Below are 18,471 nucleotides of genomic sequence, written 5' to 3' on the forward strand. Positions count from 1 at the left end.
TAGTACTCCAGCGCCAATCATTTTAAAAATCAAGCAGTGGACAGAACATGGTCAGAAAAAAAAACAAAAAAACACCACTTCCTCTATTTGTACTAAGAATAGAAATTTTTTCATGAAACAAGTTTTAAATCTCATTGAAATGACCTGGAAATGAACAACTCGGAAGATAACTTAAAAAGCACATCTTTCTCACATTCATCATTACATAAGGTATAATAAATCAAACTGTGGTTATTTTGGATAGAATAGAACACTCAAGTGAGAATATGCTGTCTGACCTGTGAGTTTTTGACACAATCTCCAACACAGAGGTAGTGTACCTCCATTTTAGAGATAGTTTTTGCTAATTTCAGATTAAAGGAATTTTATCTTACAAAGTCTTGTACAACTAATAAATATGTCCAGATCAATTTTATTTATCATGAAATGAAGTTAAAATCTGAGTTCTTCAATTCACAATCTCAGGTTCCAGCGCAAAAAAACATAATAAATATTTATCTGAAAAATTACTAGCTCACCTGGCTATTTTTATTTTATTTTTGCAAATAACTCAAAATTCTGGCAGTGTTATATTGTTCAGCATCATGAGACGGATCTATGCCAAAATTTTTAAATCATTTGATGTAGGAGTTACAGCCCTGAAACAGTTTTTTTTAGCATTTTTCGCATGTGCAACCATTTAAGATCATTTAATGAAAATAAGCAAATTGGTTTTTTAGTGTTTTATGCTCAAAATGAATTGTGATTTCTAATCCGTGAATTGATATGTTTGCCTATACTAAAAAAGGAACATAGGGGTCGGAAGACAGTTTTTTGAAAATAATTCAAAAACTGTTGCCTTTAGCAAAATTCTGGTTCAGGTCATAAAAATACTACATGTATTGAAAGCATTTCCTACCAATGACAATTCAGTTAATTTTAACTTGGCCTGTCTCATTCCTCAAGTTTTTCAAATAAGCAAATGGTTAACAAGGTGAGCGATTCAGGCTCTCTTGAGCCTCTATTTTGTTTCCCATGGTAACTCAAATCATATGACATCATGATTGATTGTATGGTGTTTTTTAAATAATTGAAAATATAAACATATTAAAAATGAGATATAAGTAAAAAAAAAATCAATATCTTGCAAAAATCAACAATATTTTGTGTTGAATCATCTTACACAAATCTTACTTATTGTCTCAATTCAATAATTTTGCCTTTTTTCACAAATCTGAACAATGTAGAAGAACATTTTTAATTGAAAAAGAACAAGCAATTAGGGTAAGATCAAGGTCATTAATCACATCCAAGCAGAATGCCATGATTAGATACAGAATATCCAATGCTATACCTGCTATGACAACTTGCAATAGCCAATAGTAGATTTATAAACATCTAGATTAGGTTTGATAGAATGGAGGTTGTTTTCACTTTCATGTCACTGGGAACTGAGTTCATCAAAAACTAAACATAGTTCAATGTTCTAAAATATTTTATTGATCACCAACACATTTAAATTATTTCAATATCACAAAACAACATTATTGATTTTGTTTTTAAGATAGTTCAACTTCTTTTCATCACTTTTCAGACTGGACCACTCATAAAAGGGAATCTGTAAAAATAGAATTACAATTTTAGTATCCTGAAGCTTAAAAATGACTATTGCAACAAGTCCTCATTTGCAATTTTATTGGCCAAAATAAATTTTTTGGTTCTCAGGGCATCCATCGTATCTTTTGAGGGTGCCTCAAAACCCATTTTTATTGCTTTATTAAAAGAATAGAAACAAAAGAGCATATGCCCTATCATTAATTTATATAAAAAAGCACCCTCATCATTTTTCGGGCAATAAAAGTGAAAAAGAATACTGGCCTGAGAAACAAAACAATAACTTTGTATGGCCTTAGTTCATAGCAATTTCATTACTAAAGTACAAATCAATATAATTATCAAACAAAAATTTAATTGTTGAATTTTATTCAATACACCTCATAAACAATACGTGTATACATGTACTTTATTATGTAAATCCAAATTATTTGAATGGATAAAAAAATTACACTGAATTCTATAAAAGTACTACTGATGCTCAATTTATTTTTAACTGCATTTATGGACTTATCTTCTGCAATCTAACCTAAACATGCCTTGGATTGTGACAATATATCGTTCATTATTGGCAATACAAGAATTTTTTAAAACTTGTACATTTTTATATAACACTACATCTTTTCCTACCACTCTATAGGTTAGTTTAAGAATTAACTTGAAGTGGCATATAACATTTATTACAGAAGCATTTTTTTATCTTTCCAAAAAAACTGACATGGCATTACTTACTGTAAGAACCTTGTAACCTTGGCAAGCAAGATGCCTGATCATCATAGCCTCAGGTCCTTTTGGAATATTATCAGGAACTGTAAGGTCATGGAATCCTTGAACTCTAATTGCAACCCTGGAAAATGTAACTAAATTACACATCAAAAAGTACAAATATACTCATGCTATCTGACTATTTGTAAGGTAACCTAACTACCAAAAATGTAATTGATTACAGATGATTACTGTTACTGATTACGATTACCCCATCCCTACTAGGGTTGTAATTCCAGTGCATTGCAATAAATTAATTATTCAACTTATGTGAGGTTAGCAATGATAAGTTTCTACTGTGAGTGAATAAATTTAAGCCCTTTTGACAATGGGCAACAAAAGTATAAAATAAGGACAAAAGAATAACTGCAGATAAAAAGATGAGAAAAGACATTTTTAAAAGAATGATGTTATTTTGTCACAGGTAGGATTTCGATACTGCTGACACTACCATATAGCAAGTAATTTTTGCAATGTGCTTATTTTGGTGGTTTTTTTTGCCATCTGTCTGAAAATGCCAAAATAAATAACCCGAAGTATTTACTGTGAGCATAAGTACTTTATATTAAACCACTTAGCATCCATCAATATTAGAATCTGTAAAACTTGTCATCCTTATTGGCTTAAAATTGCCCAATTTTACACCTGCCATACATAATACATGATTCTTAGACAAATTTGTGGATAATGCCTTACCATCTGCTTCTAAGAAATGCAGAAGTCTATTGGGCCAAAATTAAAATTAAGTTTGTTTTCCCTTACCTTACATACCCATAAAAATTGGCACTACCCAAATCCTTTTATTGCCATTCTCTGAAATTTTTTTTTATTTTCAAAGTTACATTTTTCACTTCTTTTATCATGGTTTTTACAGAATCATATGAACTGCAGGAAAAAAAATATTGTCCCTACCAACCTACCCAAAGCCAGGAGCTAGGGTCAATTATGGGGTAACAAACATTATTTTTCGCGTGGCCTTACCTGTTATATTTTTCAGACTCCTGGTCATCAGAGAACTTAACAAGACAACCAGACTGGTCAACAATTAATTCTGCATCTAAAAAACACAACAGAGTCAATACAACATAATATATCATAAAGACTGCTTTCTTTCTGATCAGTGAGGAATATGCATGTTTACAAAGTGCTACAAAGCATTCACTTAAAATATAAAAAAAAAAACAGGCAACAAATGGGCACCATTTGTAGAAGTATAAGGAAGCTTTGCTGTATGCGTAGTCTGTTTTGCCATTAAAATGTTTTAAGGTCTTATTTTCTGAAGTTTCTGAATTCTGTTCAAGTATTGGTAAAATCTCCAGTCAAAGTTTCTCCATGGAACAAAAAAATACAAGAGGCTCCCAGGAGCCTGAATGGCTCACCTGGTTAATTTGTTCCTTTCAAAAAGACATATTTTTTTGCCTTTCAAGAGCAATAACTCTAACAAGGATTCGTCCCAAAACTTTGATCCCCACAAACTTTTGTAGGCCTTATCATAAGGATCATTTCAGCAACTGAAAGTTTCATTCTATCTATCATAGTTTTCAAGACATTGGCTGAAAACTGTAAAAAATGTTATTTTTCACCTTTGAAGGCAATAACTCTTACATGGAGTTGTCAGACAACTTTGATCCCTGGAGACTTTTGTGGGCCTTATGATAACAATCATTTCAACAACTGAAAGAAACAGTTTTAGAGATATATGCAAAAATCTGTCTGACCCCTTTTTTCAATTTTTAGTAACAGTGGCAATGTTTTTCAACAGATCAAAAATCCCCACATCAGTTCTATGCAGGATACCCAAGGAACATTCATACCAAGTTTGGTTCCAATTGGTAAAGTAGTGTCAGAGGAGAAGATTTTTGTAAGAAATAACATTAAAAATAGCAAAAAAAACCTTGAAAAAGGGCAATAACTCCAACATAGCTTAGGTCTCACTAACCACTTCTAACGTTTCCATTACTTTACATGTTAAAAAAGTAATTTTCAAAGTCTCACTGTGAATTCCCAGGACAAATGACATCTTAAAGCTGCATACCGTTGCGAAGCTTGGAAAATAAGGCTTCCAAAATCATTATGCTAATGGTACGATCATAGTATAAATTCTTCACAAAATTTACTTGAATAAATAATACTGAAAATCCACATTTTTACCTGTTCTGCTAACTGACAGCATGGAGGCAAATTACTCACACATGTAAACAATATTCATACACTTTTGTAGTTAATTACATATATGATTTTAAAGTTCACATTCTCAGCTTTATTTTGACTACTTTTAATCATAATACACACAAATAATGCACTTACAATGCATATGTCTAGGTTCAGTGTGTTTTTGGTACTACATAGGGGGGTGGCCATTTGACCCGGAAGTGGTTAGTGAGACCTTAAAAACATTTTATGAGTTTTTATGTTTTTCTGTTTTTACATTTTATGAAAGCTTGTGATATTGTGAGTCTAATAAGACCAAAACTATCAAAATAAGACATAGGACTACAAAGAAATGGTCATTTTTATATCATGCCCCTCAGTGATATTTTCCCTAAATTACTAAAAAATTACAATTTTAACTAACTTGTCACACCAAATTGATATCTATGATAATTCAAGAAGTTGTAATAGTAAATATCATTTATCATTATGAAAAAAAAACAGATTTCAACAATTTATATCATACCTATTTCATTACTGTGTGATTCTTAGTCTGTGCTGTGTGACTATTTGAGTACTTTGAATATCCCAAGCAGTGACGTTGTGTATTTCATGGATGACGTCAAGTTATGAGTCACTGTTACTGATAAAAATCTTGTTGCTATGGTGTTTTTTAAATTACCTTGCACAATGCACATCTTAAAATATAGCCAGATTACCAATATCACTATACTGATTTTATGGGAAAATGGAAATAATGACCAGGAAAGGCAATTTTCCTCAAATTATGCATTTCTCTGAAATATGCCATAATTTAATTTATGGTCTCACTAAACACTTCTAACGTTTTCCATTACTTTACATGTTAAAAAAGTAATTTTCAAAGTCTCACTGTGAATTCCCAGGACAAATGACATCTTAAAGCTGCATACCGTTGCGAAGCTTGGAAAATAAGGCTTCCAAAATCATTATGCTAATGGTAGGATCATAGTATAAATTCTTCACAAAATTTACTTGAATAAATAATACTGAAAATCCACATTTTTACCTGTTCTGCTAACTGACAGCATGGAGGCAAATTACTCACACATGTAAACAATATTCATACACTTTTGTAGTTAATTACATATATGATTTTAAAGTTCACATTCTCAGCTTTATTTTGACTACTTTTAATCATAATACACACAAATAATGCACTTACAATGCATATGTCTAGGTTCAGTGTGTTTTTGGTACTACATAGGGGGGTGGCCATTTGACCCGGAAGTGGTTAGTGAGACCTTAAAAGATTAAAACACAAAAATCGACCACAGATAGATCTCATCATGCTGAACACTTTTACCTGATGTCAAAATTTGGCTAAACCTAACAGTTTTGGAGATATATGTGAAAAACTACTGTCTGACCCCTATGTTCTATTTTTAGTAACAGCCGCCATGTTTTTTGACGGATCAAAAATCCTCATACCAGTTCTATGTAGGATACCCCAAGGAACATTCATACCAAGTTTGGTTCCAATTGGTCAAGTAGGGTCAGAGGAGAAGAGTTTTGAAAAATTGTTAACGACGATGGACGCCAAGTGATGGCAATAGCTCACATGGCCCCTATGGCCAGGTAAGCTAAAAAGTGAAATTCCAAGCTACAGCGTGTCTTAAGAACATAAACAACTGATTAAATCCCTAGAAACAGTATGTCCAAAGAACATAAAAAATTGGGAAATCCCCAAGATATACAGTCAAACCTGTATTAAGCAGTCACCTCTAAGTACACTCAAAGTGACTTTTATAGAGAGGTGACCTTTGGAATGAGGTTACAAATTGTGATGTAGAAAGACTTTGATGTCATCATATAATCCCATATTCCATTAGATTGTACTAACTCTGATTGTCATAATATAACGTGTATTTATCTTTCATTTTCAGAGGTAGATTCATGTATTTAAAAATATTTTCATTCAAAATATCGTTCAGATAAAAATACATGACAAGAAAAAACAAAGTATTTCCTCATTTCCCGTTTTATGTTGTTTTCACCATCTACGTTATTTTCAACGTCCTCTATAATTTTCTTTAGGCAATTTTAGTATTTGTGTTTTTCCGACATTAATTTCCTTTACAATGGCATGGGCACCTCTTTCACTATTTAATTTTTGAATTGCCTCATTTCTTTCCATTTTCCATTTCTGAGACATTTTGTTGCAACTTAAACTTTCATAATTAAACTGAAGACTGACATTTACGACCAGTGAGTACATTTCACACCATTACTATCGAATTTTTAATTTTGTTTTCATTGCAATACTGATTTAATCCCTCGGGCAACCTAATTATCTATATTAACATGTTCTAAATATAAATAAATCATGACATGTCACTTTTATCAGGTCATGTGATAAACTGAATGTTTACAAAATAACCGGTATAAGAAGTCAGAAAGACTATTTCGGCTGAAAATTAGGTGACCGTTGGCCGCTTTAGGGAGGTGACTGCTGATTTGAGTTGAAATAAATAGAGAAAACAGTTGTGCAGGTTTTGAAATGACCGTTAAGTGAAGGTGACAGGAAAAGCAGGTTTGACTGTAGTATTTTGAAAATATATAAATAATTGGCAAAATTTCTAGATGCAGTATGTCCTAGGAAAATAAACAATTGGTAAAATCCTAAGGTTAGGTTTATCCAGAGAACATAAACAATTGATGAAATCCTAAGGTTAGGTTTGTCCAGAGAACATAAACAATTGGTGAAATCCTAAGGTTAGGTTTGTCCAGAGAACATAAACAATTGATGAAATCCTAAGGTTAGGTTTGTCCAGAGAACATAAACAATTGGTGAAATCCTAAGGTTAGGTTTGTCCAGAGAACATAAACAATTGGTGAAATCCTAAGGTTAGGTTTGTCCAGAGAACATAAACAATTGGTGAAATCCTAAGGTTAGGTTTGTCCAGAGAACATAAACAATTGGTGAAATCCTAAGGTTAGGTTTGTCCAGAGAACATAAACAATTGATGAAATCCTAAGGTTAGGTTTGTCCAGAGAACATAAACAATTGGTGAAATCCTAAGGTTAGGTTTGTCCAGAGAACATAAACAATTGGTGAAATCCTAAGGTTAGGTTTGTCCAGAGAACATAAACAATTGATGAAATCCTAAGGTTAGGTTTGTCCAGAGAACATAAACAATTGGTGAAATCCCTATTAAACAACATTATTGTCATGAAAGATAAACAATTGCAAGGTCAAACACTCAGTTAGATAAACAATTGCAAGGTCAAACACCCAGTTGTGTCAGGCCTATGATACACAGTACACTTCAGTAACCAATAAGATCTCTGTAACAGTAAATAATGATTAACAGATTTACACAAGTGATTGCTCAGTCTATTGTTATACTGTATACTTACCAATTTTGTATCCATATTGTGTGCTCACATGAGTTTTGCGCAACTCATTACCAGAGATTTTTTTCAATGTACTAAGAACATCATCAATAAGTTTGGATTTCATTGCTTGATCCTGTGAAATAAAAAAAACCCCAAAACATGTAAACATACAAGAGAGGAAGAAAATTTTTTTTTGCAATAATCAAAACCAGACATGTCTGAAATGACACAATAACTACTACTACCTACCCCAAAAAATAAGATTGATTGTCTCCCTGGCTCTTTTTTACTACAATGTATGACATGAACATCTTGAGATTTGCATTACTAGGAAGTCACATGTCATCAAGTTTCACATACACATGTTTCTCACGTGAAATTCATGTTAATCAAGCTTCACATGAAATTCACATGAACCTCACATGAAATTAACGTGATTTTCATGTGAAATTCATCTCAACATGAATTGCATGTGATCAAATCGTGTGAATTTCATGTGAAGGCTCGATTAACACGAATTTCACATGAATTCTGCCACACAAAGTTTATTGCTCAGTTCGGGTGAAAATTATGTGAAATAATTTTGCCTGTGTAATGATTAAAGAGAGTAGTGCTGCAATGAACAAAGCTACAGGTTTATACATATATATGTATTCTAAGCATATTGCTTTCAGATAATTAATTCAGCTAGTATTTCATTAATCAAAACAAATAAACTACAGTAAATTCAACTTCAGTTCATGTGGTACTTCTTTTGTAATGAACAACTTTGAAATGGACCAATTATTAATGAATGTGAATTGTAGTTAAACTGGAAAACATCACATACATGTAAAAGAAAACACCTAAGTTAATGTACTGTAAGAACTAGGCTCTATCTTACTTATAAAAGCTTGGTGCTATGCTTATTATAGGCAGACAGACAGAATATAACAGAATCAGAAGTTGAGGAAAGTTTAAGCAGAAAGGATGCATGCAAGTATAATTTCTCGTATACCAATGCACAACTAATACAAGTATATGTATAGAGTGGAATAAAAAGTCTATGGCCAGTTGTTGACTGAAATTTGAACATGAACCTGTGTCACCATCATGTATTTGTCGAAAAAGGATGCATGCAAGTATAATTTCTCATATACCAATGCACAACTAATACATTTACATGTATAGAGTGAAATAAAAAGTCTATGGCCAGTTATTGACTGAAACTTGAACATGGACCAGTGTCACCATAATATATTTGTCAACACATAGAAATGTTTAAAAATGCATCAAACTCAACTCAAACTTATCAAGAAGGGGACTAAAAACATTAAAACAGTACTAAAGTACACAGTATGTCTATTCCTATGTTTGAGTCCATAATGCAGATATGATAAATCCAAAACAATGATGGTGAAATGGAGCTTCCTTTCAGGACAACATTGTTCTAAAAAATTAAAATCCATCATAGTACAGTTATTTTACCATTTTCATATAACATAAGGACAGATTTACTGTAATTGTACTTTCACAATGTATTTGTGTTCATGTATTCCATGATCAGTAATTATTCACGAGATTAAGCCCCTAATAATATACTAATAAAACAAATGGTAATTTAATTGCAACAATGTTTTAAAACCAACAACAGAAAAAATGAATAAGTGCAGTTATAGTTGAATAAATTAATTTGAGATAAATACTGTAATCTGATTGGTTAAAATAATTTTGTTATATCTCAAAGGATAAAAAAATACTGACACGCCCCTATTCAGTTCAATTCAGAGCTACTTTTCTCATGTTTAAAGATAAAAATATGTTTTAAAATTAATTTAGAAGAATTGGCTATGATAAAAATTTTGTCTATTGAAAAATAACATAAATTTTCTGTGTGCATATTTTGTTTACTGCATTCGTGCAATAAAAAATATGCACATGGAAAATTTATGTTATTTTTCAATAGACAAAATATTTATCATAGCCAATTCTTAATATAACAAACCTGAGGTCTGTATGATAACAAATCATCAGGTAGCAATGGTCTGCTGCTATCTTTCAGATCAAACACAGCTGCATTGTTCACTCCGACTAGTTTGAGCTGATACTGCCATTTTTCATATCCTGTAATGTTAAAGAAGTATGAAATACAATGCAAGAGAAAGAATCTCCACCTTTCAGCCTATAGTTAGATATAAAATGCTTGATAGGCACAGCTTAATAAGACATCAATGGTCAAAACCCTGTGCAATCGTATGCACACAACATTCAAGCTTAATCATGTTAATATAGTTCTGAATTTAACTGTTAGATTAAGCATATCAGGACCCCACTAGTAGAATTCAATTTTTTGTTAAAAACACAGTTTATCATTGCTGCTCCAACTTTATTACTGAGCCTGAAATCCAAAATCTAAATAGATTTAGTCTATCAACAAACCTGTACAATATCCAGACAAAAATATAATTTGGATCTTTTGGACCTAGTTAGAGCCATAACCCCCGAAGTCAATCACAATCTTCTGTTTGAGGTATTAAACCTTTGTCGTTATATCATAGTTCAGTACACAGAAGCAGGCATGCCACCCCACTTGAATACATTATTCTGAGCTTGATCCAATCAGTCATCACTCTTTCCCCTTAATAACCATGTGCTTGGCAGAGAAGCAGTAACTATTAGTTTTAAAGTCTTAATAGCGACTCAGCTGGGGATCAAACCCACAACCTTCGGCACTCCAGATAAGCATACACTACCTTGATAACACAGAGGCGGTAAACACAGCTAATTGGTCTTTTCTAATGAATAAAAGCACATTGTCTTTGAAATATTTTGACCACAGTCAATACAAATGTATCAATCTAGGTTGTGCTAAAATTAATGGCAGTACAAAGCACAGAGGAGAACACTGGTAGAAATTTTGAATGTACAATGTAATGAAGGGCTTACACTACCTTACCACTTTCTTGAAGCTTGCCAATAAATCCTGGTTCTAATACAGAGGTGACTAACTGTGAGGAACTCTCCTGCAGTACTGCCAAAGACCAAACCATGTTCAACAACTGCAACTGCGAAATCTCATCCACATTCACTTGTGTACAAATTGACTTCAATATCTCAAGTTTATGTCTGGGACAGTAATTCAAAGTAGCTAAAGCTTGTAAGGTGCTCTCTAATGTTGATGATTCTAACTCTATATTGCTGTCCACTAAAAAGTCTAATAGGTGTGATATTGTTTCAGTACTTCGCCAACCTAGTATACTCATTGATTTTAAAATTGAACAGGTTTTCTTTGCAGATGTTGGTTTTAAAGCCAACAAGTTTCCTGAGAGCTTTTTGAAAAGTTCAGTGTCATAAATTGCAAGTTTCCCACATGAAAACAGAAGAGAGCTTAACTGTTCAAGGGTTCTCTGCTCAAATGTCTTATTTATATAAAACAAAACTAGATAAATCAAAGATGTGTTTCTTGATCCGTATACAGCTAAATAGTTGATGATGTCACAATAGTTATCAAGAGATAATTGGCTGATCATATCAAATACATGGTCCTCTAATCTTATAAATGTGTTGCTCTCTTTCTTGTGGGCAAAGTGACTCATCAAAAGCATGAGCTCTTGCGGTTTCCTAGGAATACGTCGCTTCAACTGTTCCTCACATTGAAATAGAAGTCTTTTTCCTTGTTTAGTGCCTTGTCTTTGAACAATTTGATAAAACACAATTAGCAAATGTATATTTGTGTACCGTAATCTGGATGACATTTCTCTCTCTAAAGCAAAGACCAGCTTACTAATACTTTCTTCAGAGGGAAATAATACAAGTGATCGTAAACAACTTATTAAGTTCCATGTATCAAGACTTCTTAAATTATTTTGCAAGTATTCTAACAAGGATTTAAACTCCTGTGTCTTGATAATATCTGCTATATTTGCCTCTGGTTGTAACAATCTTGCTCTTTTCAAAAACTTTACGACTATTGTATTCCTAAAATAAGCTTTCTTGCACTTCTGTAAACTATCAAAAGCCATTTTTACTGTTGCAGAAAGTTCTGTGGTAGCCTTTATGGACTCTACTACCTCTTTTAACAATTTAGTTTCATCTTCATTAAGCAGTTTAATCTCAGTCACATTTCCCTGTCTAGTACTATTTATGACTTGTCTAGATTCATTCTTTTGCGTTTTTCTAACTTGCTTGTCAAATGTGATCTCATTTTCAGACATTAGTTGTTGAACATTGATCCTCATCTTAGATTTCAACACTTTTGGTTTCTTATTTACTTTTGGTTTGTCTAGTTCTGATTTTTCTATTGTATTTTCTGGAGCTGCACTGGAGTAACTGCATGAAGTAGAAAATGTTGTTCCAAAAGGCGGCATATATCTACGATTAAAACATCTAGACACACCCTGTAGCCTTGATATCAAACTTGAATGGGCCATTTTGTTGCCTACAAAAAAATTCCATTATTTTAGATCATAAATAATATTTTGTGAGTAAAACAGCCAAACTTTAGCACGCAATTTTTCCAGATCATTCATGGTTAAACTCGAATCTTGGTTCCCTTGGTTATTTCTTCAACAACTTGAGTTACACATCCCAACAAAAACATCCTGTCAGAGTGATTGAACAGTTCCAAAAATGCATCAAAATGCATATGAACAACAAATAAAAGAAAAACAAATCTTTTTTCTAGCTCATATCATGTTCTATTTACAAAAATCTTATTTTTTATTGATGCTTCTATCATTTTACAAGAGAAACCCCGTTTTGTTGACTATTGAAATATATACAAAATATGAAATGGACTGAGCAGACATTTCTAAGACCAGATTGTGATAGATTTTTTTATGATTCCAGTGGAAAATAAAGTGTCTGCTTTCTCTCCGAAAGTAACTAGCTCACCCATACTCCTGTGTAATTTAACAAATAAACAGTTCAAAATGTCAACAAAACAGGTTTCTCATGTAAAATGATCAAAGAGGCTCTAGAGAGTCTGAATTGCTCACGGTCACCTGGTCCAAAATAGTCTGTTTAGCTTTCTAAAGCCAAACTCTTGACCCAACTGTACTACTGTCACAAGAATTATTTAATCAACGGAAAATATCAGTTACTTCCACAAATCTGCTATTATTAATAATGGTGGCCACGTTTTTCCACAGATCAAAAATTTTTACACATAGATTATTAAGGATATCCTTACAAACATTCATGTCATGCTTGGTTATAACCCACCCTACTAGTAGTCTCAGAAGAGAAGATTTTCTAAGTTGAAAATGTAAAATTTGGGGGAAAAAATCAATTTCAAGACCCATAACAGGTCTTTCTGAAATTTTGGCATAGGTTCATCCCATCATGTTATACAATTTTACTCACTGCCAACTTTAACTTTATCCACATGTTTTTTAATTATTTGCAAAATTCTGCAATTTAACCCTATGGTCTATTTTCAGTAATGGCTGCCATGTTTTTCACCAGATCTAAAAAATCTCTCCATACTAGAACTGTTAAAGATACCCTAAGGAACATTCAAGCTAAGTTTAGTTACAATCTGTCCAGCAGTTTCACAGCAGAAGATGTTTGAAAAAGATTATGACATATGCAAAGAGATGACAATAGCTCAGACGGTCTTTAGGCAAGGCAGGGTTCAACATTATCAGTAGTCCAGTAGACCTGTGCCTATGAGAGAGGACTACCTAAATTAATTCTTAAAATTTTATACACCTACAGGGCCGCAATCTTGAAGACTCCCTAATTTATAGTTAAAAAAGTCCTTTGGGCTACCCAGCTAGAAAAGTTAGTGTCAAACCCTGCAAGGTGAGCTAAAAATGAATTTTTTTGTAACAAGCATGGTATCAGCATACAGGAAAATGAATCCAGGATCCATTAGGCAGGAGTGACATGCACAATTTCAACCTGAAAGTCGTTAAAAAGTGTTTGAAGTGTGCATATGGTACTCTACATAAACGTTTTAAAAGGCTGATTGTTTTTAATCAAACCGAATATATTAATAAAAAAAAAAAAAATAAAAAAAAAATAAAAAAAGGTGAGTCGCAGGGTCACAGGAAATCACAGGATTTTAATTATTCCTCTCAAAAAAGACACTTATTGAAGATTTCTGATAATACATGTATTACAATCTTGCAGGTGTATTTCAGTTTGCATCATAAATGTCAGATTTGAAAGAATCTTCTTCTTGAAGTGGACCTCAGTATTTATATCGGAAATTGGAGCGTCTGCGATGTCCTACATTTGTACATAAATACATGTACATTCACACATGAAATACCTAATTTTTAGGATTTACATATTAAATTCAATGTTCTGAGTTAAATTTGGACTTGTGTCATTAAAATTAGAGTAAAATAATTAGCCCTTCGTAAGGAGAAAATGCTAGTGCCCAGAGTAAATGCTTTAAAGACGCAGTAATCTGTAAAATTAAAACATGAACATTCAATGATTCAATGTACAATACAGCAAGAATTTTTTTGGTGTAACAATGGATATACAACTATGAACTATAGATACCACCACTACAAAAAAGAACAGACTTTATGCCGTTGTAAATTAAAACAATTTTATAGGAGCTGGGTAGTTAACGGGGATTCTCAAGGAATAAATGTTGTAACTTGGAACTATATGCATGAGAGCAGAGTATAGACGAATGTGGAATTTCATCCTCTTATATAATTATCTTGTAGGTCTGGAGTAATACTGTTGTATCACTGGTTAGATTTCAAAATACTGGTGTTATAAATCTGATTCGCATAATACCTCACTATTTCGCGTGGTGGGGTATACAAAACCCAGATAAAAAAAAAATTAAAAAAAAAAATATTGTTTTAAAAAAATATTAATAAAACACTTGATATATGAACACAAAAAAATTGGGAATGGCCCTTGTTATGGTTTTATGGATGATATAAACAGTGCACAATCTGATTACATCTACGTGCCTTTTAATACACGAACATGTTTACAGACAATTGTGTTCAGTTTTCACGCAGTACATATAAATTTGAAACATTGTATAGGATTCAAAATGTAATACCCAATAAATGGGGTCGAGGTTAATAATGATGTGGGGGATGCATTTATTTTTTTTTCTTCATTTAAATAAATCTTCAAACTTAGACAATCAAAACATGTTACATAATTATGTAATTACATGTATACACATTTAGGTACTGTTAATGTTTATTTAAGTGTGTTTACCCCCTTTAAAATTGAGAATTTAATCTATTTAAAGCAAAATGATGGGCATTTGGTAAGAATCGTCTTTTAAAATAAAACAAGCTGTTAATACCTTATGTTTTTTTTAGACTTGATATGTATACATTTTTTGGTCTGTAATGAGCGCCCCTACTACATGTAACAGCCAAGCGGCTGTGTTAATTTTCTGGCTCACTCTGATACAAATGTACCCTATGTGGGTCTGAGAGTATTTAAATACGCTGAAGTAAGTCAATGTACTGAAGAGTGAAACAAATCTGGATTGGACCCCCCTTTTATGTAGTATGACCCTCTCCATGATTTTGCAATGCTTTAAATAAATGAGGTCTTTCACATATGACTGGTTTATTAGGTATACAGTATATTATAACAACTCTAAGAGAAAAGTCGATCAACATTTGACACAAGACATTCTTACTAATAAGTGTGTGATACTTTTATTCTTTTAGTGGTTTCCATGTACCATGGTTTTTTGTTCTGCATGCTCGCCAAGGGAATGCTCTTCTAACACTTTAAAATGTATTTTATAGTGCGTGAAACATGTAAGTGTTTAGAATAAACAAAGCCGATGTAATTAAATGCGATTAATTAAATTAATTTGGAAATTAAGAGTTTAATAAATATCTTGCATTTATCATGAAAGCGACTTGATTGGTGTGGTAGCATGTGCAGCTTCTTTTATCTTTGCATGGTGTCGGCTAGCAACTTCCATTATCTGCAAACGCATTTCGCAATCTTTTATTTGATGACTTCATAAAAAAAACTGCATCAAAAACAAGTATACGACATTATAGAATACGGACATGGTTAATGGGTGTTTACTGGAGCTTTTAATTCTACGGAAAATTTCCTTTGAAATTAGGTATAAAATAAAACTTTTATGGATATATACAATGTACATGTATTTCAGTCAGTACAGAATGCAAGTTAACTATAAACAGAATTCGGAGGTAGTTCAGCACATCTTGTCGCTGTCAAGTTTTTTCTACAATTACCCCATAAATTGATTACATGTATTCAATAAGACCTGTAACAGTATAAGATTTATTTTAAATCAAACAGAGGCATACTGAATTCACAAAATATGAATAAAAATTTATTATAACAACTAAATGTTTACTTTAATATTTTTTTAAATAAATGTACTAATAATTTTAAGAATCAAAATGAAAAAAATGATTTTGATATATATTTTTTAAAAATACACACAAAGAACGTTATCTGTTGTCGCACCTGCTTGCATTGACAGAAATAAATTGTAGATGACCATTTGTGCAACTTGTACCCCCACTTAACGAGAGGACACCTGTCTGTCATTTGGGCAAGCCAAATATCGTCGGCTCCCAATATGGCTTGAATGATTTTAAATTTGTTGTTAGGCTTTACCTATAATGGGAATACGTTGTGATTTTGGGTTCTCTCCGATATCCTGTTCTGTGAGCCATTTTCACTTTTCACCTTTTTAAATTTTCACTTCAAGGGCTCACAACTGATGGATTAGTTTTAAATTTGGTGGGTGTCTTTATATAGATGGGGCATACATACGACTTTTGGGGTGATGTCTGATATTATCTTCCCGTACAAGTGGAGATATACCTAGCGTGACAACACATGTAATCTTCATGTTCGAAATGTAATTTAGATCCGACCATCAAATGATATATTTATTATTTCGTACACATGCAAACACGTCACATTTTGTTGCGACCACTGACTTTTAAAATGAGTGTTTTTCTGTTTTTGTTTTTTTTATTAGTGCGACTGAAGTTCTGAAATAATACCTCATTCCTTATAGCCAGACTGTTATGTTTTTGTTGAGCATTTTCGTGAAGATGGTTAAATATTTTTTTACAATCGTATGTTTAAAAATGAGGAGCTGAAATACAATTGTTTATCAACAAATACCTGTTATAATGTATTTTTTATTTATTACTTTTTATCTATTTTCAATAATCAATTAAATATTATCATATATGATAAAAATCCATTTTTTTTATTGCACGCTAATTTCTTATTCATGTTAGCCTGTTGACGTTCAAATTTTACAAAATACTGCGTCTTTACAGCAATTACTTTGGGCACTCGCATTTTCTCTATACGAAGGGCACCACCTACACTCATGAAAAATTTAGGTTTCAAAAGAAATTAATGACACATTTTAAACAAAATTAGTGAAAATTTATCTGGAACATCACCCAATTTAACCGAGAACAACGTCGAATTTAATTAGGAAGAAGCTCGAATTTAAATGGAAACAACCTCAAATTTAAATACACTGTGTATCCTAATTTTTCATACTCACCGAACCCCATCGAAAATATCCGAATTTTAAATCAATACCCTAATTTAATTATTTTACTCCAATTTAATGTCATAAGTCCAAATTTAACTCAGAACATCGAATTTAATATGTAAATCCTAAAAATTAGGTATTTCACACTTAAATTCAGTAAAACGTGAGGAAATTAGGCATTTAAATAATTATCAGTGATTGTAGATTGTCAAAATATAATGGCTCAAAATTTTCTGTCAGAACTGAAAAGTGATATTATATGAAGTTACCACTGTGTCAGCAGTTATGTCTGCAGTTAGGATGTGACTGTTTGAGATTTTAATGCAGAGGCACAGCATACAATATAGGAAGATTATAGATTAATGAATAGCTCCATTTTTCATAAGCCTAACTTCATATTAAACTTAAAGCTTCACACAAAATTAGTCATGCCTGGTAATAATGGCAATGCCAAGGCAATGGTATTCACTACAGTAGTTAAAAAAACTGTCAAGTCAGAGTTTACTGACGAACCGATCAGACAGTTTTTAATATTGCACCTCTTATTATCTTCAAATTGACCAGTTTCCAATTGGAAAAGTCTCATTTATCTCCTTTTCCAGCTTTTTCAGTTGTGCACCGGCAAATGACCTTCTAGATCTGGTAACTATATAGTAATAATGATCGAGTGCTTCAGGAACCAGTTTGTGTTTCTAACATACAAAATCTACAAGGGAGGTTCCGTACTACTGATTAATTTACCCTTAACGTAAATTTCGCTCTAATTTACAAGTCAGGATCAAATCAAATCAAATAACTTTTATTGAAATTAAAATCCTAACATTTGATTATTATCAATACATAACATAATAGACCAAGAAAATCCTTGCATAGACCAGGGAGTGTCCCTGCATGCCCCTTGCATAGACCAGGGAGTTTCTCTGTCTTTTGAATACCGCTATAACCTTGGTTCCCTTGATTACTCTTGCATAGAGCTATTAATTTAAAAAAATGTAAAAAAAATACCCAACACGCATAATATTAAGTACATATTACAAAACAAAACAAAAACAAATATTAAAAAAACAACAACGACAAAACAAAAGCAGAAA

General features: G+C 32.2%; 1 protein-coding gene across 1 annotated transcript; it reads right to left on the reverse strand.

Moving 5' to 3' along the window:
- Nucleotides 1-1,456: 1,456 nt before the first annotated feature.
- Nucleotides 1,457-18,033, reverse strand: LOC148611574 (FAST kinase domain-containing protein 4-like). Its single transcript, XM_088592257.1, has 7 exons — nt 17,920-18,033; nt 10,823-12,304; nt 9,872-9,990; nt 7,909-8,020; nt 3,340-3,415; nt 2,326-2,440; nt 1,457-1,597 (listed from the first exon to the last, which is right to left on the reverse strand). The coding sequence occupies exons 2-7, from the start codon at nt 12,294-12,296 to the stop codon at nt 1,511-1,513; spliced, it is 1,983 nt and encodes a 660-aa protein (XP_088448383.1). The 5' UTR covers nt 12,297-12,304; nt 17,920-18,033; the 3' UTR covers nt 1,457-1,510.
- Between the last annotated feature and the right edge of the window lie 438 nt (nt 18,034-18,471).

Source organism: Perna viridis, chromosome 7, assembly GCF_037379345.1.
Source record: "Perna viridis isolate PV_CMFRI_1.1 ecotype Kerala chromosome 7, ASM3737934v1, whole genome shotgun sequence".
Taxonomy (NCBI): domain Eukaryota; kingdom Metazoa; phylum Mollusca; class Bivalvia; order Mytilida; family Mytilidae; genus Perna; species Perna viridis.

Coding starts and splice junctions, on each gene's coding strand:
- LOC148611574 (XM_088592257.1), bottom strand. CDS start 12,296: ATGGCCCATTCAAGTTTGATATCAAGGCTACAGGGTGTGTCTAGATGT. Junction 9,991..10,822: donor TGGCAAGCTTCAAGAAAGTG/GTAAGGTAGTGT, acceptor TTAACATTACAG/GATATGAAAAATGGCAGTAT. Junction 8,021..9,871: donor TGTTATCATACAGACCTCAG/GTTTGTTATATT, acceptor TTTATTTCACAG/GATCAAGCAATGAAATCCAA.